Here is a 24,348-nt window from a genome sequence, read left to right as displayed (position 1 = left end):
TTGTGCTCTTTCTGAAGCCTAGGTGCATGATGCGGCTACGTCATACACACTCACCGGTCCTGCGCAGGCGCACTACAATACTTTGATCTGCCCTGATCAGGTCAGATCAAAGTGTGCCTGCTCAGGACCTGAATGCCGGTGAGTGTGTATGACGTCGGACCCGTCATGCACCGCGGCTAGAGAAGAAGGAGACCAAAGATAGCCAAAAGAGGCGGCGCTGGCACAGGACAACGGAGACACCAATAAGGCCCACAGCTCGACCGTTAGGTAAGTATTATAAAGTGTTTTTTATGTTATATCCTCGGCCTGGGCTCTTATATACAGCATGTTAGAATGCTGTATATAAGAGCCCTGTGGTGGTGGCCACAGCTTATAGCCAAAAAAGTGGTGACAGGTTCCCTTTAAAAATATATTTACTTCGAAAATTGGTGACATGTTCAAAGATTTCACTCGCTATATAGTCATTATGGCCCCATTGTATGTGCCATGGCTCTATGTTGTACAGGATGCTTAAGGCTGTGTTCGCACAGTGCAGTTCTGGCTTAGATATTTTTAAAATAAAGTATTATTTTTGGATGTCACATGTGATAGAATTCAGATTATTTTCCCAGTTTATTGCGGCAATTTTATTTTAAAAATGATAAGTAGGATACGTCTAACTGGCAAGGAAAAGTTTGTCCTTCCACTGTTAATCAAACAAGGTCTTTATTGTTTGGAAAATATACATAAGCTGCTTAGCTTCACCCTGAATAGATTCGTTTGTTGGTAGAACTGGTAGAACAGATTATCCAAGAAAGACGGGAAGCTAATACAAATGTGAATGCTCTGCATTTCCAGTAAGATGATAGGAATCGCAAGTATTGAATTTTTCACACCATGGTGTGGAGGCAAAGCTGTGTAGCTCACTGATAGAAGGTTTGAACCAGGCTGAGACATTAAATAAATCCCATGCAATGCAAAATCCATTGTGTATTATTTATTTATGTCTTATGCTATAATGTATCTTGCCTGTGGCTTATGTAAATAGGTTTTTGTTCTGCTCCCTTCAGATGAGTGATTGCTGTAAAATCTATTCCATATAAAGTCGGCAGATCCCCTCTTAGATAACAATTTAATACATTTTCTTCCAAAGACATCAAAGCGCTTAATATCTTCTCAATATATTGCATAGAAATATACACAATAAAAAGATTATATACAAATTAGACCTAGTATAAAGTAATTGGTTATAAATGAATTTCTATGAAAAAGTTTATGATTAGTGATCAGCAAACCTGAACGACAATGTTCAGGGTTCGTATCAATCAGCTGGTGTCGGGGGCTCGAAATCAAACTTTTTAGAAAAAAGTCTGTGTCTGAGTTCGGACTTTGGATACTGTTCATATGCTAATAAAGTATGTTGAAAGGCTGCAACACAGCCAATCAATAGGTTTTTCAGCATGGGGAAGATGACTGAAATGTAGTGAACAATAAAGATAAAAAAAAAAAATGAACTGGAGTCTCCCTAATTTTGATAACCAGCACAGGTAATGCAGGCAACTGTGGGCTGCAATCCTCAGTAGTCAACTTTACCTTGGCTGGTTATCAAAAATAGAGAGGATGTCAAACCTTTTTTTAAACTATTTAAATAATTTTAAAAAACGAAGTGGGGTCCCCCCCTTTTTTTGATAACCAGCCAAATTAAAGCAGACAGCTGGGGGCTGGTATTATAAGGGTGGGAAGGCCCATGGTTATTTGGTCCTTCCCAGCCTAAAAATAGCAGCCCAAAGTGGTGAATCCATTAGATGCACCAATTCTGGTGCTTTGCCTCGGCTCCTCTGATTACCCTGGTGTGGTGGCAATCAGGGTAATACTTTTGGGATTCATGTCAGTTGTGAATTGACAGCTGACATCAAGCCCAGGCATTAGTAATGGAGTGGTGTCTATCTGACACCCCCATTACTAACCCTACAAAAGTAGAGTTAAACAACACACACAAGAAAAAATAGTTTATTGAAATAAATTGTCCCACACACTCCCTCATTCACCAATTTATTTTAAAAGAAATGCTGCATGCTCCAACATCATCCAGTAGTGTAATGTCCCAAAACGTCCATCAATTCTTATGTAGCCTTGTTCTGAGAATGTTATCAGTACAAGGCTCAATAGTTCACTACAAGTCAGCGCCAGCCTGGAATTTCTCATGCTGATTTTATTTATTCTCCCAAAATAGAAAGTCTAATAAGAACTTACTGTACATCAGTATCCACCCCATAATATATTTACTTATTGTATATATTCAATAACGTAAGTGCTATAAGTTATTCATCTAAAGCAAAAGTCTCCAGTCATTGCCTCAGGAGCCGGATATCACTCTCAACCCCCAGTTGTGCCGATCGGTGTAGGAGCCTTATGGTCATGTCACACAGAACGACAGCGATGACGACGTCGCTGCTAAGTCACCATTTTCTGTGACGTAGCAGCGACGTCGTCGTCGCTGTCGTTGTGTGTGACATCCAGCAACAACCTGGCCCCTGCTGTGAGGTCGCCGGTTGTTGCTGAATGTCCTGGACCATTTTTTGGACGTTGCTCTCCCGCTGTGAAGCACACATCGCTGTGTGTGACAGCGAGAGAGCGACGAACTGAATGTGCAGGGAGCAGGGAGCCGGCTTCTGTGGACGCTGGTAACCAAGGTAAATATCGGGTAACCAAGCAAAGGCTGCTTAGTTACCTGATATTTATCTTCATTACCAGCGTCCGCCGGTCTCAGGCTGCTAGTGCCAGCTCCCTGCTCCCTGCACACGTAGCCAGAGTACACATCAGGTAAATAAGCAAAGCGGTTTGCTTATTAACCCGATGTGTACTCTGGCTACGAGTGCAGGGAGCCAGCGCTAAGCGGTGTGCGCTGGTAACCAAGGTAAAGATCTGGTAACCAGCAAAGCATTTTGCTTGGTTACCCGATATTTACCTTAGTTACCAAGCGCAGCATCGCTTCCATGCGTCGCTGGGGGCTGGTCACTGGTCGCTGGTGAGATCTGCCTGTTTGACAGCTCACCAGCGACCATGTAATGACGCAGCAGCGATCCTGATAAGGTCAGGTCATCGCCGTGATCGCTGCTGCGTCGCTACGTGTGACCCTAGCTTTGGGCCTATTCCTCTTGACAGAACTGGTGTAACGGAGCCATGTTTGTAGATCGCCTTGCTTGCACTCGCCTTTTCAGCTTTGCCCATAAATTTTCAATAGGATTGAGATCAGGGCTTAGTGATAGCCGCTCCAAAACATTGACTTTGTTATGCTTAAGCCATTTTGTAACCAATTTGTCAGTATGCTTCAAGTCATTGTCCATTTGGAAGATCCAAGCTTTAAGTTCTTGGCTGATGTCTTGAGATGTTGCTTCAGTATTGGCAAATATTCTTCTTTCCTCATTTTGTGATGTGCACCAGTCCTTCCTGTAGCAAAGCAACCCCACACCATGATGATGCCACCGACGCGTTTCACAGTTAGGATGGTGTTCTTAGGCTTCAAAGCTTCTCCGTTTTTCCTCCAAAAGTAACGATGGTCATTATGGCCAAACAATTCAATTTTAGCTTCACCAGACCACAGGACATGTCTACAAAAATTAAGGTCTTTGATCCTGTGTGCATTTCCAAACATTAATCTGGCTTGTTTATGTTTCTTTTGGAGTTATGGCTTCTTCCTGGCCGAGTGGTCTTTCAGCCCATGTGGATACAGTACTTGTTTTACTGTGGATAATGACACAATCTCACCAGCTTCCACCAGCATCTTCACAAGGTCTTTTGCTTTTGTTCTTGGGTTGATATGCATGTGTCATTTCTGGTACACAGAACCCGTCTCGGTATGATGGCTGGACATTCCCATCTTGTTTGTACTAGTGTATAATTGTTTGTAAAGATGAACGAGGCATCTTCAGGTATCTGGAAATTGCATCCAAGGATGAACCAGACTTGTGCAAGTCCACAATTTTCTTCCTGAGATCTTGGTTGATTTCTTTTGACTTTCCCATAATACTACACAAAGAAGCAGTGTGTTTCAGGTGTGCAATAAAATACATCCACAGGTGTGTCTCTAATTAACTCCAATGTTGCCAATAAACCTATCAGAAGCTTCTAAAGGCATGACATCATCGTATGGGCTGTCCCATATTGTTTAATCCCTTCACGACCGGCCGATTTTCTGTTTTCCGGTTTTTTTTCGCCATTTTTCTTCTGAGAGTCGTAACTTTTACATTTTTCAGTCAATATGGTCATGTGAGGGCTCATTTTTAGTGGAACAAGCTGTACTTTTAAATGAAACCATAAGTTTTACCATATAGAGCACTGGAAAAGGGCAAAAAAATTCTAAATGCCGAAAAATTGCAAAAAAGTGCGATAGCACTATGGTTTTTGAGATATTTTATTCACTGTGTTCACTATATGGTAAAACTGATGTGTGGGTGTGATGCCTCAGGTCAGTGCGAGTTCGCAGACAGTGACACCAAACATGTATAGGTTTACTTTTATATAAGGGGTTAAAAAAAATCAGAAGTTTGTCCAAAAAAAGTGGCGCACGTTTTACGCCATATTCCGTGAGCCGTAGTGTTCTCATTTGTCGGGATCTATGGCTCAATGACTGCTTATTTTTTGCGTCTCGACCTGACGTTTTTAACGGTATCATTTTTGTGCAGATGCTACGTTTGATCGCCTATTATTGCATTTTGAGCAAAAGTTGTGGCGACAAAAAAACGTCATTTTAGCGTTTGGAATTTTTTTGCCGCTAGGCCGTTTACTGATCAGATTAATTGATTTTATATTTTGATAGATCAGGCGTTTCTGAAAGCGGCGATAATAAATGTGTGTATATTTTTTATTTTTTTAACACTTTAATTTTCAATGGGGCAAAAGGGGGGTGATTTGAACTTTTAGTTTTTTTTGTTTTTTTTTTAAATTTTTTTAAAACTTTTTTTTAATTTTACTAGTCCCCCTAGGGGGCTATAGCGTTCAACAATCCGATCGCTCTGCCCTATCTGTTGATCACAGCTACACAGCTGTAAACAGCAGATACGCTCACTTTCTGCTTCACTGGGCTGCGGGCCGAGTGAAACCGAAAGTGACTCATGATAGCTTCAGGCATCATCACATGACCCTGTGCTACCATGGCAACTACCGTAAGTCACGTGATCACGTCACATATTGACAGCGCCATTTAAGGGGTTAAACGGCACCAGCAGATAACGATTCTGCTCATGCGTAGCAGGCACACATCTCAGCTGTGAGAATCAGCTGAGATGTGCGCCGATAGTAGAAAGCTGCTGGCTGCCGCGGGCAGTAACATTATGACCGCTAGGACGTAATATTACTGCCTATGGTCGTTAAGGGGTTAAAGGCATAGTACTTTTAGTGTAAGTAAACTTTTGACTTTGCTGAAAATAATAAAAATGCCTTAAAACATCCTCTCTCTCATTATTCTGGCATTTGGCAAATATAACAAATTTTGGTTCCTAATTGACCTAAAACAGGAAAGTTTTATTCTGTTTCCATGTCAGATAGTGAGAAAAACATGCAGATGTGTCTTTTTAGATAGTGTATGTAAACTTCTGGTTTCAACTGTATGTGCATTGTATCATATATAATTATACTAAGTTAATTCTATCTTGCATATGAAACCATAAATTTGCTTTACATGCCAATGCAATGTTTGGTAAAATACCTTATTATATGTTTCGCTCAAGAGGGTCATACATACCCTAATTTTTATGACATCGAAGATATTGCAGAAACAATTTTCAATTATAGATCTATGCCCTAAAGTATCTGTACAATTATCTTGATTTATCAATTGATTAGGTAACTTTTTTTTTTCTTTTCATTATAAAATTCTGGACACTCGCAAAAAAATGTTTCTTTCTTGAACTAGAACTTATGTACAAAACTATGAAGCAATTAAATATGACCTTCAAAATGAAGACATGCATGGAACAGCGGGGCACGCGAGACGCTAATATGGGCTATGTCTAAACTGTGTTCCAAAAAATAATTAGGTGATTATCACTTTGTTTGGTTGGAAATGTAATTTTTATATAGAGATGATAGAAAATCAGATTACCTGCAGAAAGAGAGAAAATGTTGCCAATTTCATGCCAATAACTCTATGACAAGGCTCACAAATACAATAAATGAGTGACTTTTCCAAAACATCACATTTCACATTGTTTCTTCTGAATAAAAAGATATTGAAAACATGAAAAGTCTAACGTAGTGTCAAATTAAGTATCTACCAGCAAAGAGAACAATTATTATTACATTCTTTGTTTCTTAAAGGAAACCACCCATCAGGTTTATATACCTCTAACTAATGCCATTTACACTGAGCAAATACAATCTAAATTTTGCTCCTATTTTTCATGAGCTGAACTCAAAGATCTAATGGTACCGTCACACTTTAGCGACGCTCCAGCAATCCCACCAGCGATCTGACCTGGTCAGGATCGCTGATGCATCGCTACATGGTCGCTGGTGAGTTGTCAATCAGGCAGATCTCACCAGCGACCAGTGACCAGCCCCCAGCCAGCAGCGACACGTGGAAGCAACGCTGCACTTGGTAACTAAGGTAAATATCGGGTTACCAAGGGCTTGGTTACCCGATATTTACCTTTGTTACCAGCGCACACCGCTTAGCGCTGGCTCCCTGCACTCCTAGCCACAGTACACATCGGGTTAATAAGCAAACCGCTGTGCTTATTTACCCGATCTGTACTCCATCTACATGTGCAGGGAGCAGGGAGCCGGCACTGGCAGCCTGAGAGCGGCGGTGCTAGTAACTAATGTAAATATCGGGTAACCAAGAAAGGGCTTCCCTTGGTTACCCGATATTTACCTTAGTTACAGTTTACCTCAGGCTGCCAGACGCCGGCTCCCTGCTCCCTGCACATTCAAATCATTGCTCTCTCGCTGTCACACACAGCGATGTGTGCTTCACAGCGGGAGAGCAACATCAAAAAACTGAACCAGCACTGTGTGTAATGAGCAGTGATCTCACAGCAGGGGCCAGGTCACTGCTCAGTGTCACACAGAGCGAGATCGCTAATGAGGTCATTGCTGCGTCACAAAAAAGTGACTCAGCAGCGATCTCACTAGCGATCTCGCTATGTGTGAAGCACCCCTAAGACTTTTTCTATGTACAAAAGGCCTTTATCTCTAAAATATTGTTCACAAAGTTGTCTAAATCTGTGTTAGTGATCACTTCTCCTCTGTTGAGATAAACCATCCACCTCACAGGTGTGGCATGTGAAGATACAGATTAAACAGTATGCTTATTCCACAGTTGTGCCTTAGGGCGGCTTTGCACGTTGCGACATTGCACGTGCAATGTCGATGGGGTCAAATCGAAAGTGATGCACATCCGGCGTCGCAGTCGATATCGCAACGTGTAAAACCTTTTTGATACGATGAACGAGTGCAAAAGCGTCGTTATCGTATCATCGCTGCAGCCTCCGACATTTCCATAATGCCGATGGTGCGACAGGTACAATGTTGTTCCTCGCTCCAGCGGCAGCACACATTGCTGTGTGTGAAGCCGCAGGAGCGAGGAACATCACCTTACCTGCCGCCCGGCTGCAATGAGAAGGACGGAGTTGGGCGGGATGTTTACATCCTGCTCATCTCCGCCCCTCCGCTTCAATTGGCCGCCTGCCGTGTGACATCGCTGTGATGCAGCACGGCCCGCCCCCCTAAGGAAGGAGGCGGGTCGCCGGCCAGAGGGACGTCGCACGGCAGGTATGTACGTGTGAAGCTGCCGTAGCGATAATAATCGCTACGGCAGCTTTCACTAGATATCGCACGTGCGACGGGGGCGGGGACTATCGCTGCAGCATCGGTAACACATTGTTACCGATGTCGCAACGTGCAAAGCCCGCCTTAGACTGGCCACAATAGAAAGCCACTCTAAAATGTGTAGTTTTATCACAGCACAATGCCACAGATGTTACAAGGTTTGAGGGAACGTGCAATTTGCCTGCTGACTGCAGGAATATCCACCAGAGCTGTTGCCTATCAGTCAACCGGCCTCAAAACCGCAGACCACATGTAACCAGACCAGCCCAGGACCTCAACATTCAACATCTTCACCACCAAGATCGTCTAAGACCAGCCACCCAGACAGCTTGTGCAACAATTGGTTTGCATAACCAAAACATTTCTGTACAAACTGTCATTCTCATCGGTGTCTCCACCTGACTGCAGTTTGTAGTCGTATCTGACTTAAGTGGGAAAATGTTCCCAATTGATAGTGTCTGGCATGCTTGAAAGGTGTTCTCTTTACGAATAAATTCTGGTTTTCACTGTACAGGGCAGATGGCAGACTGTGTGTATGACATTGTGTGGATGAGCGGTTTACTGATGTCAACTTTGTAAATCGAGTAGCCCCTGGTGGCGGTGGGATTATTGTTTGGGCAGGTGTTTGTTATGCACAATGAACACAGGTGCATTTTATTGATGCCATTTTGAATGCACAGAGATACTGTGATGAGATCCTGAGGCCATTGTTATGCCATTCATCAACGATCATCACTTCATGTTTCAGCTGATAATGCACGGCCCATGGTGCAAGGATCTGTATGCAATTCTTGGAAGATGAAAACATCCCAGTTCTTGCATGGTCGCATACTCACCGGACATGTCACCCATTGAGAATGTTTGGGGCTCTGGCTTGGCGTATTTGACAGCATGTTCAAGTTCCTGCCAATATTCAGCAACTTGCAGTCATTGGAGAGGAGTGGACCAACACTATACAGGCAAAAATCAACAACCTGATCAACTATATGTGAAGAAGATGTGTTGAACTTCATGAAGCAAATGGTGATCATACCAGATACTGACTGCTTTTCTGACCCTCCCTGGAACCACTCAATACTGTAAAACTGCACATTTTATACATTGGCTGCCTAAGTCACATGTCCCTCTGCATTTAAAAAGCAGATATGCAATCATTTTGAGCTTGCTACAGATTGGGGAGGGTGCTGCTGCATATATATCACTGCATATAACTGCTAACTCATAACTCTTTGCTCCCGACACAAATAGAAATTTCCGCATATATATTCTGATTGCTAAATCTGTGCTTCCTGCCATAAATAGATATTTCAGCATCTAAATCCTGATTGATTATACTGTTCTCCTGCCACACTATCTCAGCGGAGATAAAAATTTGTATTTTTTGATAAAGATTTGTATACTTGTGTGTGCCTCCAACACATATATATCGCTGCAGATAAATACTAATTCATAACTCTGTGCCCATTTCCACAAATAGATATTTCAGCAGATAAATACTAATAGCATTGTGGCCATCTACCCGAAGTTGCTGTAAAACCGTGTAAGGAAGTGATAAAAATTGTTGCAACATTAACCTGCCTAGATAATAATACAACCCATAACCTCAAATCTTCACAGTCACACACATTTAGGCATACATAACAAATGTGAGCTTTAATCTGCATGGTTGCCACCAAAAGATATAATGATCTATGGGTATTGAAAAATAGATGCAGTTTTGGCACAATAATGAAAAGGTTTTTCCAGGTTTTTAATTGTAATTAATTAGGGTAGGCCATCAATATCATTCACTTATTTGTAGCGGTCCGGCATTCAAAAGTCCACCCTTGTGCTCCTCGAGTGGGTGCTGCTTCCACTACACTGCTCACATGCCTTATTCCTCATACTAGTTGTTCTTGGTCTTGCACTTTGTCCCACTCACTCCAGTGCTGTCACTGACGGCTGATAGGTGTGAAAAAGGCTGTGAGCAAGAGACCTGGCACGAGCACCTCTGTGCCCCCGGCTTATAAAAATGAGTATTTAGTTTTGAGAAGTGCAAAAAAATTCAGCTTGAGATACGGTTATTGAAGTGAGCCACTTCTTGCATAATAGAAGTGTCCATATTGTTTTATAGTCCAGATTTATGGAAACCTCCATTGTTGAACTTCATTCAAATCTAGTCAAACCTCCATGATGGTGAGTAGCTCTATGGATTCTATGGTTGAATGTAGAATTCATATTGTTCCTACAAGCTTACAAGCATCATGAGAAGTTTAGACCAACGATCTCTAAACGTTACTAGTACTCAAAACTAGGAGTTTCTCACCAAATGGAGATATGGCTCAAAAGAAACCAAAGTTGAGTATATTTTGTAATAAATGTTTTAGATTTTCTAATAACGCTCTTTAAATTTTTTTACAGACATCAACATGGCCGGGGAACCGAAACCTTATAGACCAAAACTAGGAAGTAAGAGGCCAATATCCTCTTTATACAGGTAGGACCATGGTATTCATTTACAACTTTTGCTCTACGCTAAAGATTTATGAACTAACATGGAAAAAGGAGGAGTGGTGTGATAGTACCTATTAACAGTTCTCAAGGTCTTCGTTCATTAACAGGAACCTGACAGTTGAGAGATGATACCCGATGCACGCGCAGCATGTGTCAGGCACTGGCTGTATGATTTCAGACAGGTATGTTTGACCCTGAAACACTGCAACATTTCAGAGAAAAACAGTTTAAAAGCCACCGGGAAAAGAGCCACACAGATAACTAGTTGAACAGGTGGATAATAGACAACTTCTCCCCTCCCACTGCCCTGGAGTGGAGAGACCCGTCACTCAGGGGCAACGGGCAGCATGTATCAGCTGTCAGGTTCCCGTTAATAGTAAATTAATAGTATTCTGAATCCAAATGTAAAATACAACTGAATTAAAAAATACAAAGACTTATACTGACTCAACTCCAACTGTATGGAAGGACGTCATCATAAAATGCAAAAATAGAATTACTTCCTAGAAATGACCTACATTCCAGTGATATGCTCTAAAATGCACCTTTTCACTGTTTTCCTGCAATGAATTCAAGTAGGCATAGACACAATTTGCATATAATCCCAGATTTTTAGGCTTCGGACAAACATCTGCAGATTGCTGAGTTGTGATAACGTGTTAAGTTCACTGTCATGATTCTCCAATTTTCCCTGTGGAAGCAGGCGGTCATGTCAGCCCTTGTATGTGATTTGTATTGAAGCCGAATGCGTCTAGACGGCTTATGACCACAAATATTCAAAACGCATAGATACACTGACGTAACCGCCTGCTCACAGCGCCAATAACGGTGAATCTGATTGCTGTATAAACTGCTGAAACTTGACAGCATGTCTTGGGCACACAGTCATGATTCAGCAGTTTACAGTCACATAGAGTGACCGCAAAATTCCCAAGCCTGGACAACCTTTTTTATTAATTGAAAAGTTTCCCTTAGCAGCTTGATGAATAAAAATTCTTCAAATAATAATGAAAGCAGCTAATGTTTAACAGGACATTATACAGTTTTATAATTTTCTAAGGCTTTGTTCAAATTAACATTTCTCAATGTGTTATTCTGTTCCCTTATTCTAAAGGGTGCTTTACACCCAGCGACATCGCTAGTGATCTCGTTAGCGATGTGACACGCCAGATCACAGATGCGATCTGTCGAGATCGCACATATGTCGGTTTAATATCGCCGGTCACATGTGCGACCTCGGCAGATCGCTTCTGCGATCTGGCGTGTCACATCGCTAACGAGATCGCTAGTGATGTCGCAGCGTGTAAAGCGCCCTTAACAGAAAAACTTAGAGAAACACATGGGAACTTCTGTTCTTAGGGACTTCTGGACATTTTTCTGGAAATTAATAAAGCCTTGGTGAATCTTTCAGCGGCCATTCACCAGAGACAGAGACAGATTTCAGCACATTGCTGGGTAAATTGTAATGAATTTGTTGGGCCATACTAATCCATGCCCCTCTTTCTAAGCCCCACCTAATTTCCAAAACGTTGGCGTTGAAAATGCAAAAAATTGCAAATTTTCTTTCGTGCAACTGTGCATTGAAATATGCATTTTGTATTTATAATAATTGGGAAAATGTTTACATTTCTTACTTGTGTGAATTACAAAATGTTAAGTTAAAAATGTGCAAAATAATGAAAACTGCTAATTGATGTCTACCCAAACATCTTTACAAAGTCACCAAAACAGGAGATCAATGATGCAATTTTTTAACTGCAGGTTTTAAAAAAAATTGTTGAAAACTTCATCTTTTCCTGAAAATAAGACAGCTTTTCAAAACAGTCCAAAATGTTCAGAAGAACCCCAGCACACAGAATGGGAAAAGAGATATCCAGTCAATGGTTCTTTTTTAATATGCTCGTGTTTTTATTCAAGAAGATTTTCATAACAGTCAGTGTGTAGCAAAAAGGACGGATATAGTCCGACGTTTCGGCTCATACAAGAGCCTTCACCAGGGACATGAAATACTGTAATGTATAGAGGAAGAGTCCTGTACACACAAGGTGAGATGAAAAATAGAGCAATGTTATAGGAGAATTATAAGGCTCCTGATAAAGTCCGTGATTCCGGATGAACAAGGGGGGTAGAAGACAGTATAATGGCTGTGCTTATCTGATATGCTGGGGCTCACATGTGGGAAATACAGATAATGCTGAGCTCAGTATATGGTGTTACAATATATCATGTAGAGGAATCACATCAACAAGGAATCCAGGGATCACAATCTGTGACCAGATAATAGAGGTAGATGCCTAATAGGATATGGGAGAGTCTATTAGATAGAATGGTGCAGTAACCTGGAAGTAGCCATATACTGAGCTCAGCATTATCTGTATTTCCCACATGTGAGCCCCAGCATATCAGGTAAGCACAGCCATTATACTGTCTTCTACCCCCTCATTCATCCTGAACCACGGACTTTATCAGGAGCCTTATAATTCTCCTATAACATTGCCCTATTTTTCATCTCACCTTGTGTGTACAGGACTCTTCCTCTATACATTACGGTATTTCATGTCCCTGGTGAAGGCTCTTGTATGAGCCAAAACGTCGGACTATGTCCGTCCTTTTTGCTACACACTGACTGTTATGAAAATCTTCTTGAATAAAAACATGAGCATAATAAAAAAGAACCATTGACTTCATATCTCTTTTCCCATTCTGTGTGCCGGGGTTCTTCTGAACATTTTGGACAATTTCTATCTCCCGTGCACCAGAGCCTTGGGCAGTGGAGCGCAGCTTATCTCCATTTACTAGCATTTCAAAACAGTCACTCCCTCTGCATTCCACAGCAGTTTCTCCCTCTCCATTCCACAGCAGCTGCTCCTGCTGTGTTCCACAACAGTTGCTCCCTCTGCGTTACACAGCAGTCGCTCCCTCTGCGTTACACAGCAGTCACTCCCTCTGCGTTCCACAGCAGTCACTCCCTCTGTGTTCCACAGTAGTTTCTCCCTTTCCATTCCACAGCAGTTTCTCCCTCTCCATTCCACAGCAGTTGCTTCCGCTGTGTTCCACAGCGGATGCTCTCTCTGCATTCCACAGCAGTTTCTCCATCTCCATTCCACAGCACTCGCTCCCATTGCATTCCACGGCAGTCACTCCCTCTGCGTTCCACAGCAGTCGCTCGCTCTGCATTCCACAGTGATCGGTCTCTCTGGATTCCACAACAGTCGCTACCCCTGTTTTCTACAATGGTTGCTCCCCCTGCTTTCCACAGTGGTTGATCCCCCTGTGTTTCATAGCGGTTGCTCCACCTGCATTCTACAGCGGTCGCTCTCGCTGTGTTTCACAGTGGTTGCTCCTCCTGCATTCCACAGCGGTTGCTCCCCCTGCTGGCCAGAAGCAGTATGACAAAATTAGTGAGAACGAAGTAATACTGCAACCCAATGTGTGTGTTAGGGGATTGGTGAGGCACCTGACAGTGACGCAGATCTTTGTGAGAGAGCCCATCCACTGTAAGCACTTGCCAGCTGTAGTTGTTCGGGGTCTGGTGTTGGTGCAATTTTTTTTACGGAGCTGTCTGCTTTCTTTTGGGGCTGTACTCTCTTTTCGGGCTGTCCTCTCTTTTGGGGTTGTCTCCTCTCTTTTGGGGTTGTCTTCTCTCTTTTGGGGCTATCTTCTTTGTTTTGGGGTGCCGGTTTTCTGTAATAAAGTGTTCTGCTGTATTCTTTAAATTTTTGCTGACTGGACACTTCATTATTGAACCGCAACAAGGGCTTTTTTTGCATTGGGCTTATATTTTAAGCATACTCCAAAAAGGCTGAATAACCCTGAATATTTTTTGGGGTAGGTCTTGTTTCTGGGGAGACACGGTAGAAAGAAGTCAGGAAAGCTGTCAAGAAGCCTTGTGATGTCCAAGGGTCTGAGATGTCCATGGGTCTGGTTAAAATTCTGAACTTTAAAAGACATTCAACATTTACTACCTATACTGCAGATAGCTGATAGGCTACTCATTACTTTGGTACTTTTAAAGGTCCTACTATAAGATGTAGATAGGGGTTGTCTAAGTGATGGCACGCACCCAGTTTCCACAACTCTTCCCCAGATCGGTAAAGGTCGGAGAATAAAATGAGAGGTTGTCCTGTAGCTGATTGCTTGGTTCATTGCATTTGAAAAAACTCAACTACAGAAAAAGAAAACCTCTAAATTTAGTATCTGTTTAAGCCAATGGATGTCTGATCTTGTTTGCAGATTGTGGTATAAGGTCTACAGTATAGCAGGGGTTTGTCGTGTATTCCCTTAGAAATCCAAAATGTCACTGATATTCCCCCGTAAGAATGTGTTTTATTGAACAATCAATTTTCACTTTCACATGGATTCGTTTTAGTTCAAGTTTTCCTCATTAACAAGAAATATCACTTTTGAGATAAAAAATTGTTAATTGTGTAATTATTTATTTTTTCGCAATTTCACTTCACTTGGATTATTTTCCACTTTTCAGTACATTACATGGTAATACCAATAGTGTCATTCACAAGTACAACTCAGCATACGAAAACCAAGCTTTCATATGGCTATGTGGGTGTAAATATGAAAAAGCTCTTGAAAGGAGAACAAAAGGACAAAAAGGAAAAATCACCAAATCTTTAAGAGGTTAATGCAGAAATACTAAGAATATACCAACAAAGAGTTCTCTGGGGAACGTTCGTGCCATAAGTTACTCTTCTTCTCATGATGGGAAAGTAAATTTTATTGTTTCATCATTTGCCTGAAGAAATGTTAAATAAAGATGATATATACTGTAGAGAGTATATACGAGGAGGCACATGATAAAAAAGGTCACTCACACACCCCTTGGCAACAAAAGATTATAAGGTCAAATAAAATGTGCCCGATGTGCACCTTTGACCCAAATACTTGGTTTCTTAAAATAATTCAAGAACCCTTTGAAAATTGAAGAATCTTGCTTGAATATCCTCTTTTGGCATTTCGGCCTTGGATAACTGTTAAAATGTAATATCCATCAGCTCTTTGCGTGTAAAGCGATGATTATAGTGTTTCCTGAATCACTAATACATCATCTTCTCACCCGCCTTTGAGCTATAAGACGTGTCACTACCGATTAGCCTCTGAATGTGAGGATAGCAGTCAATGATGTTGAACTTAAAGAGCAACTGATTAGCCCCGAGGGAGAATAACAGAATCACCAATGGACTGACATATTTGCTGTAGCGCTTTATTTTATACAACAGCAATGATTGAAATGGCATTAACATGATATTCGGTGACCGAACCGCATGAAAAACTTCTTGACGGACCACATATGCTTATTTAAAGTAGCTCTTCATGACAGTAGTGTACTTAATTTTAGAATTGTAGAAAAGAAAAAAAGAGACAAACGCATATAAGATGATACCATATGGTATCAGTAAAATTGGGGGGAGTGGTTGGATGATCACCTGATTGGATTGTGTAAGTCAGAACTCCAATAAATTGTCATGTGGTGTTCATGTCCAGACTCATTAGGTGTCACGGCGGTGTCAGGCTCTTTTCAGACTGCTGGGCATCGGCTGTTTCATGTGCTCTGTTCCTCAGTCCTGCAGGGGTTAATTCCTGCTGACCTGGGGAACCCTGTTTGGCACTCAGGTTATTAATTAGTAATCTCAGCAGTCTCCTTCCTATAAAAGATTCTGGACCTGGCTATTCAGTGCCGATAATAGCTTCAGTGTAGCTCCAGTGATTCCAGTCTTAGTGGGGATCCAATTTATGGTAATGTGTAGTTCCTATTTTGAGTGATGTGGAAGATCCCTGTTGTGAGTTTACTTACTTCCCTTTTCTTTATTCCCCAGTACACATATTGTCTCTCCCTTGTGTTTGAGTACACTGTGTACGAGTTATCATTCTCCCTTGTCCGTGTTGTTTCTGTGGGGTTTTATTACTGTTTTTCTGGCCCACCCCAAGAATGGGGGAGAGGGGAAGTAATATCAGGACTCGGACAGGAGTCAGAGTTACGCTGGGGGCTCAGACCTGGCTACCATCAAGCCTACCTCTTAGATAAGAGACAGCGCAGGGTCTCAAGCCTGAGAGCAAGCCTAGGGGTCCCTGTTCCGTCATTACATACCCTGTGACATAAATGCCCATAGAATATTTTGTTCAAAGGATAGAACAGGATCGTCTGCATGTAGATTGAGAAGTAAAGTAGTAGGAGATTAATTTTTAGCTGACTGCACTACTGTACGAAAGGAGAAGTTCCATGCTGTGGTTGTGCATCAAGTAGTTTTTACTTTATTTTTTATTTTAATTTATTATTTTAGAATTGTAGAATACTAAATGTAATTCCACAGTCTTTATAGATTCATATAAATATATAGACATATGGAGTTAAAATATAGAAGGATGTTCCTTTTCCGTAATTTTTTTTGTTATAAGGCAGTAGAAGATAAATTGACATGGCTTGAATAGCAAAAGTGCTCCTTTTCTGACGTTTGCTCAATGTCAATTTGTACAGGAACTGTTCACTTGCAGAATTAAAGATACGTTGGTTATTAGGAATAGGCTTCCTTATAAGAACTTGAATCTGTTAGCAAATTATTATTTCTCAAATGCCTCAGATTTATATAAATCTTGGTGTGGTCCAAGTAAATGGCTGCTTTGCATAATCCTTTTATGTTATCCCTTTCCCACCTGTAACAAATGTAATTTTCGCGCTGTAGTGCTAAGATGTTAGTGGCCATCAGGAATACATATTGGTAGTCTGTCTTTAAGGAACTCTTTAAGATATCAGTCTGTAGCAGTTTATCTTATATTCGCTTGTTTTTCTGTAATTTTCCCAGACACCTGAAGTTATAGTTCTAGTATCAATGTTTAGTGAGAAAGTACATGTTTATAGTATCATTCAGTACCACATAATTCTCTTATCAATATTGAGTGAGAATGTACAGTACGTGTTTATAGTATGGTAAAACATCTGAAACCAGGAGCCTCTGGCCTGTCTCATCTGGTGATGTATTTGTCCGATGTAGATTGACGTCTGAAGAGTTGGACACTCAGAAGAGGGATACTATATTGGATAAATGGAACCTGTTAGAGTTTGTGTAACAATTGGTTATGCAAGCATTTGTTTTCAAGTGAGATATAAACTGGTGAAGTTGACAGCAAAGTTAGAAGCCTGCCTACCTGTGGAGGGGACGCCCATGACACCACAGTGTGGATACCAGGAGTTTCTTTGTCTTCGCTGTTTTGCTTCTCACAGCTGATGTATCCGGACAGATGATGTTTTGCTCCTGGTGAAGATTTTTCTATGTAGCTTGCAAAAGTGTACGCAATATCACACTATTTCCTATTTTCTGTAATCATTGAATCATTATAATAAAATTAATTGCCTTCTTTAAAGTCATATCCGATCCCTTTAAATACTTGGCAAAACGTGCTTTCGTGTTTTTTTTGTAACCTACTTCCAAAACTCATAACTTTTTTATTTTTGTGTGGATAAAGCCATACAAGAGCTTGTATTTTTACCGGATGATTTACAGTTTTGAATTACACCATTTATTTTAACATATCATGTTCCAGAGAACAGGTAAAAGTGAGAGTGACCTGTAATATTTTACAGGTCAATTTTATTATAGTAGTTCAAAATAAATTCTAAAATTTGTAAAAAAAAACAAATGATTTGTTTCACCATTTTCTGAGACCCGTAATGCTTATTCTTCGGTGAATTGAGCTGCAGTAGGTCCTGCTGGTCTTTAAGTAGCCAGGTAATGTCATAGCATTTTGGTTTACATAGGATATTATAACTGCCATTTATTTATTTTTTTGCAAGAGCGGAGTGAATTGATTTCTGTTTGCTGTATGGTGTTTACTATGTGGGTTAAATATATTGATATTTTGATAAATCATACTTTAACAGACACGCAGAAACAAATACAGGATATATATATATATACTAATTGTGCCTTCATTTTTTAATGCCATGTTTTAGTGCCATAGGTTTCCTATAACCCATGATCACTTGTTTTTTATTCTGCAGTACATATGTATTGACGTATGTAGCTAAAATCAGAGTCTCGTATAAAGTCATACTGCCCTATTAGAATTAGCATAAGTATTATACAATGTGCAATACAGGGTAATATTGTGGTACCGTGATAGCCAGAAAAATCAATTGAAATACTATGTCCCAAGAATGACAAAAGTATTTTAGGAGTGATACCTTTATAGGCTAACCAGAAAAATTATCATTTTTCTGGTTAGCCTATAAAGGTATCACTCCTAAAATACTTTTGTCATTCTTGGGACATAGTATTTCATAAGTATTATACAAACGATTCACTTTGTCTGTTGCAGGACCTGTGTGAGGTCATACCCATGTGACCAGAAGGGGCGGGGCATCAGCCAACAAAGCTGAATACCAGGTCACATGGGTATGACCTCACACAGGTCCTGCAACAGACAAAGTGAATTGCTTATATAATACTAATACTAATTCTAACAGAGGGAGGGGATAACTATGAATATATTATCTGCTCCATTGGAACTGTCACTCATCAACCAGCTAAGTGTTGCTATGAACAGTTCTACTTTTCATATGTAAGGCCAAATGGCACATTTTAAATTAAAATTTTTTAGAGTAGGACTGCCTCAAAGAGATTTTCCGTGACGTGGCGGGGTAGCTCAAGAAATTGTAGTTTTTTACCAAAAATCTCAAATTATAAAATTGTTCTTTGGAATTTTTAGTGCAGTGCACATCTTATAATACATGCCATTTTGAGTTGAGCTAGCTTTTTTGTTTTTTCTTTAGGTCACATGGGTATGACCTCACACAGGTCCTGCAAGAGACAAAGAGAATTGTTTCTATAACACTTATGCTAATTCTAACAAGGGGAGGGTGTAATTATGAATATATTATCTGCTCCTTTGCTGCTGTCACTCAACAAGCAGCTAAATTAATAAACTTTACTTTTTTGGATTTAAAAACCTAAACATCCGAGCTGACCACTACAGGTATGTATAGAATCAGCCTGATAGTGCCAGTATGGCACTGGATTTAGCTTATATCCTGGTGATTGGTTCATTTTAAATCCATACAGATTCAAACTTTTGAGACATGAATGCCTATCCAATTTAAGCCCACAAAATGTCTAAATTTTTAGATAATCCTAATATGCCTAGATAAGGAAACCCACTGGTATTAATGGAGCTCCGGTACTTGGGTTAGCTTAGATGTTATATGGTTTTACCAATATAGAGTTTAGGGCAAGTGCAATTGGCTTTTTACAATTAATAAATTGCTACAATTTCTCTATTTGATTTAGCAGTAATGTAAAAAATAAGACTCACAGGGGTATGAGCCGCTAATTGGGGATTGCAACCAGGCTTCGCTGCCTTGCTTTTTCTTGGACAAGTAACTGTAGACAAGAAGTCATGGAGGTTAATTTCCTGTCCCATTGTCAATCTTCGGAAAATTGGTAATCACCTCATGTTAATCCAGATCTCTACATTAACTGGACTAAGAGTTCAAATACATCGGATACTGTCACAGGGTATGTACAGATGGAACAGGGCTCCTAGGCGGACCCTAAGACTGGGGCCCCTGTGATGTCGCTTATCTTGAAGGAAGACTCAATGGTAGCCAAGTTCAAGCCCCCAGCGTGATCCCATCTCCTGTCCGAGCCCTGATACTACTCTCCCTCACCCTTGGAGTAGGCCGGAAACCCAGTAACCAAAACTCCACAAATAGGCACAGACAAGGGTAAATGAAAACTTGCACACACTGCACTTAAACACGAAGGGGGGACTGTATGTCAACAGGGGAGTAATGTAAAAGGGGTAGGGTATTAATGCACAACTGAAGGACTCATACCCCATGCAAAACCACAAATTGTAGATCACCATATCACAGGAACCAGGAAGCAAAGCTACGGCCAGCATTCAGCTCCAAAATCCAGGAGCTTAAAAAGGCGGGAGATGGTGATCAGCAGCCTGAGCTCCCACCAGATGATCACAGGCCAGCATAAATTAACTCCCACTGTGCTGGAGAATAGTGAAGGAAGAACTAGCCGACGCCCATGACAGGTTGTGCAACTAAAGAATCCCAGGCAGTTTGTTGGATTCTGCAGTGTGAGCAGAGTCCGACCCCGCTATGACACCCAGCAAGTGCAACGCCGAACACCACATGACAGATACATTTTGAAAGAGAACTGACAATCTTCAGCCTAAAAAATTCCTCATGATCAATTTGGACTTGAGGTTTTAGCCGAGTCTAATGGAAGATGCTCCAATTTTGGGGCCTCAAATTTTGAATCTAGCAGATTGTTTTTCTTATGAAATCATTAAAATCATAGACATACCATGGTACAGTAGGTGTCACATAGATGTCACATAGATGTTCATTGCAAAGGTATGGGTATGTTCACATGTTTCATTTTTTACATATTTTATTGCGTTTTTTTCTAGGGATTTCTCCACATACAAAACACAGCATTTTACTGTTCCAGCAAAGTGATTGAGATTTCCGAAATTTCATAGACACGCTGTTTATTTTTTTCTTTCCACGTTTGAAACCATTTCAAAACTGCAATATGTTTTTTGCAGAATTTTTCACCCATATAAATGAATACAAAAAATTGCATCAAAACAAGCAGCGTTTTCCCTGCCAACACTCTAGTATTTGTAGTCTATTTGTAGCAGAGTTTTCTACTGCAAGTATTGAATGTGTGTACAAACCATATTGCAATTTTGTTCAAGACGAAGCCATAATCAGGTTGTTGGAATTAGCCAATAAAGTCCAAAACCCTTTGAGATCCTGCTGTTTGTCAAGGACACAAAATGAAAAAAGCTAAATCAATGCATATGTCAAAGGGGGAAGCAGATGAAGAAGCAATATCCAACCTATTCAGCTTTTAGAGAAAAAATCTGTCACCAATGTGTATCACCGCTGGATGGCACAGCAGAAGTTTTAATTGCATTGTTATACAACTCCGACATCTCCTGTCTGCCATGTGACGGTTCACTCACTATAATATGATGGGGATACTTAGTTTGCTTCTTAGAAGTAGCACACAGGAACACTTTCATTAAAAGTCTTGCAGGTTTATTGAAACATATGTAACCTGCACTACTGGCATATAACACAAACAGATTTCAATCTGTTACCCTCATGGCACGCCCGCACATGTTCAGATATACTACTGTAGTATCCCAGTGGAGCTATGTCTGCCTCCACTCACTGACCCTGGCCTGTGTACACACCCCTTTCCAGAAGTATCTTCTGAAAGGCTTCAAAACCTCTTATCCACAGTCCTGGTTAGGACAAGCATATCCTCCTTTCTCGGAGAGGGCTGCTTCCAGGAGACATCACAGTATTCTCACCCTGACCATGTGGCAAACAGTCTCCCTCTTAACAGATAAGATACCCCCATGGGCAGGGGTATGTGGATTGCCAGACCTGCCCGTCTCTCCAGCTATCTGTAAAACCTGGCCCTGATATGACCTAACAAGACTCTTGGTTCTACAAGTACCAGAAAGGACATCCAGGTTTACTCCACTTCTGTGATACATATCGGCCACCCTGTTACAGCTATCAGTATTCATATGACTACACAAAATCAATGATTATTAACAAATACGAGGGGCTGCTAATAAGTCTTTGGCTTTCTGATCTTTTTTTGTTTCTATGGTAACGAATGTTACATCACATGAAAGCCTTATGTGTATAATATATGTTTTCAAAATATTGTGTTTGTTGCTTATTGCAACAGTGTTCTACGCATGCAGGAAAACAAAATGGCGGAGTCTAATGCGATATTCACAGCAACTGAGAGCAGAGGAGTGATAAAATTCTTGTTTCTGCAAGGAAAGTCAGCGAAGGATATTCATGGTGATATGTCACAGACATTGGGGGATCAATGCCCTTCATATTCCACAGTTAAGAACTGGGTTGCCAAATTTAAAATGGGCCACTTCAGCACCAATGATGAGGAACATCCTGGACTACCGAGAGTGGTTGTTGTTCCGGAGATCGTCAATGCTGTGCACAACCTCATACTGGAGAATCCACAAATTTCGGCTAAAGCAATAGCAGACATCATGGGGATTTCCCGTGAACATGTTTGTGTCATTATCCATAAATATTTGGACATGAGGAAGCTTCTGCAAAGTGGGTCCCCAAATGTCTGACAACAGATTAGAGAAGCACGTGAGTGAAAACTTCCCGGTCCATTTGTCAGCGTTACTGGACTGATAAGAACTTCCTGGATGAGACTTGGATTTATTTGTATGACCCTAAAAACAAGGAGCAGTCAAAAGAGTGGAGGCACAGGGGTTCTCCTCGTCCAAAGAACTTCAGGGTGCAAAAATCAGCCACTAAGATGATGGTGTCTGTATTCTGGAATAAGGAGGGCATGCTCCTAGTGAACTACCTTCAAAAAGGTTCCACCATCAATGCAAGGTATTACACTGAACTTTTTGACCAATTGAAGGCAGCTTTGAAGGCCAAAAGGCATGGCAAGCTGTCCAAAGGAATCTTTTTCCTGCAAGACAATGCCTCCACTCACACTGCACAAGTGACCACGGCAAAACTGGCAGAGCTGGGCTTCCAGCTGGTTGACTACCCACATTATTCACCAGATCTAGCTCACTTCGAATATCACCTGTTTCCAAACCTGAAGAACCATCTCAAGGGTACCAAATTTCACAGCATTTCTGATGCCATGGCTGCTACGGATGCCTGGTTTGAGGAACAACTGAAATCCTTCTTTTTGCTAGGCTTACAGAACTTGAAATACCAATGTAAGAAGTGTGTTGACATCAGTGGAGAGTATGTGAAATAAAAGTAAAGTTTCATCTTCCTATCTCGTTTCTTTCTGAGTAAAGCCAAAGACTTATCAGCATCTCCTTGTATAACCCAGGAAATATCACCATAGAATATATAGCTACACCATAGAATAATGTGAACAAAATCTACAAAAGATAAAATACGAAATGCGAAACGTATGTCGGAGTCTGGGTGCGGCTTATGTTCTGTTATAGGTATGGTACTTGTATAACATGATTTTTGTCATATTAATTGCTTATGTCACTTTTTATTTTGGTGTGGGGTTGTATTTTATTTATTGTTTTATTGATATTGTTATGATTTAGATACTTTCTCACATATTTAAATATTTTTATGTGATATATTTTCATACCTATATATACACCGTATTTTTTGTTTTTTAAGATGCACCGGATTATAAGATGCACCCCAAATTTAGAGAGAAAAAAGGTAAAAAAAAAAATATATGGAGTCCATCTTACAATCCGGTGGCCTCTTGCTGGTGAGTGGTGGTGGAGAGGGATCACAGGAGGCAGGGGCTGTGCTGGAGTATCACGATGCTGCGGGCGGTGCACAGAGGTCCCAGATGCTCACTACTGGCAGCAACGCTATGCTGCGGCACTGCTCTGTGCGGCACTGCTCTATGCCGTTGCTGTGCGGCATGGCTCAGCTCTGTGCGATGCTGCTCTTTGCGGGGCTGCCTTGTGACGGGGCTGCTGTGTGTCAGGGCTGCTTTGTGCATCGGCGGTGAGGCACAGGCCATTCTGAAGATGTCAGCAGTGTGGGCTTCAAAGTAATGGAGCTCCATCTGAGCACGCACTAACTCTGGCTGCAATTATTTGAAGCCCTCACCGCCGACATCTTCACACTGGCCCATGCCTCACCACTCGCCGCACAGAGCAGAGATATGCAGCACAAAGCAGAGCCACGCTGCACAGAGCAGAGCTGCGCCTCACAGCCCTGGCACAGAGCAGCGCCGCCCGCCGCACAGCATTGCACCTGCCTTCTGTGACCCCTCTTCCCAACCCCCTAATAAGCTACATTTGGATTTTAAGATACATCCCTCATTTTCCTCCCAATTTTTGGGGAGTAAAAATACTGTACTTTATATTTGCCTAGCCTACATGTTGTTTATGCTTGTTTGTATCCTGTCCCCTGATATTATTGCTTTTATGATTTTTTTATCATGGTATTTCTCCAATAAAAATGGATATTTTATCTTTTGTGGATTTTTTCACCTTTTTCTTTGG

General features: G+C 41.1%; 1 protein-coding gene across 6 annotated transcripts in view; it reads left to right on the top strand.

Annotated features, from left to right (window-relative positions):
- The window catches only part of RALYL (RALY RNA binding protein like), a 952,779-nt gene that overhangs the window by 720,163 nt on the left and 208,268 nt on the right, over positions 1-24,348 (top strand). For all 6 annotated transcript variants that reach the window (XM_075353135.1, XM_075353134.1, XM_075353132.1 and 3 more), the window contains one exon: positions 10,210-10,285. In XM_075353135.1, the coding sequence (XP_075209250.1) occupies positions 10,210-10,285 (76 nt within the window). The remainder of the gene's footprint in view (positions 1-10,209; positions 10,286-24,348) is intronic.

This window comes from Anomaloglossus baeobatrachus, chromosome 6 (genome assembly GCF_048569485.1).
Source record: "Anomaloglossus baeobatrachus isolate aAnoBae1 chromosome 6, aAnoBae1.hap1, whole genome shotgun sequence".
NCBI lineage: Eukaryota > Metazoa > Chordata > Amphibia > Anura > Aromobatidae > Anomaloglossus > Anomaloglossus baeobatrachus.
Note: the sequence above shows the minus strand (reverse complement) of the source record. Positions and strands in the feature narration are given on the sequence as shown.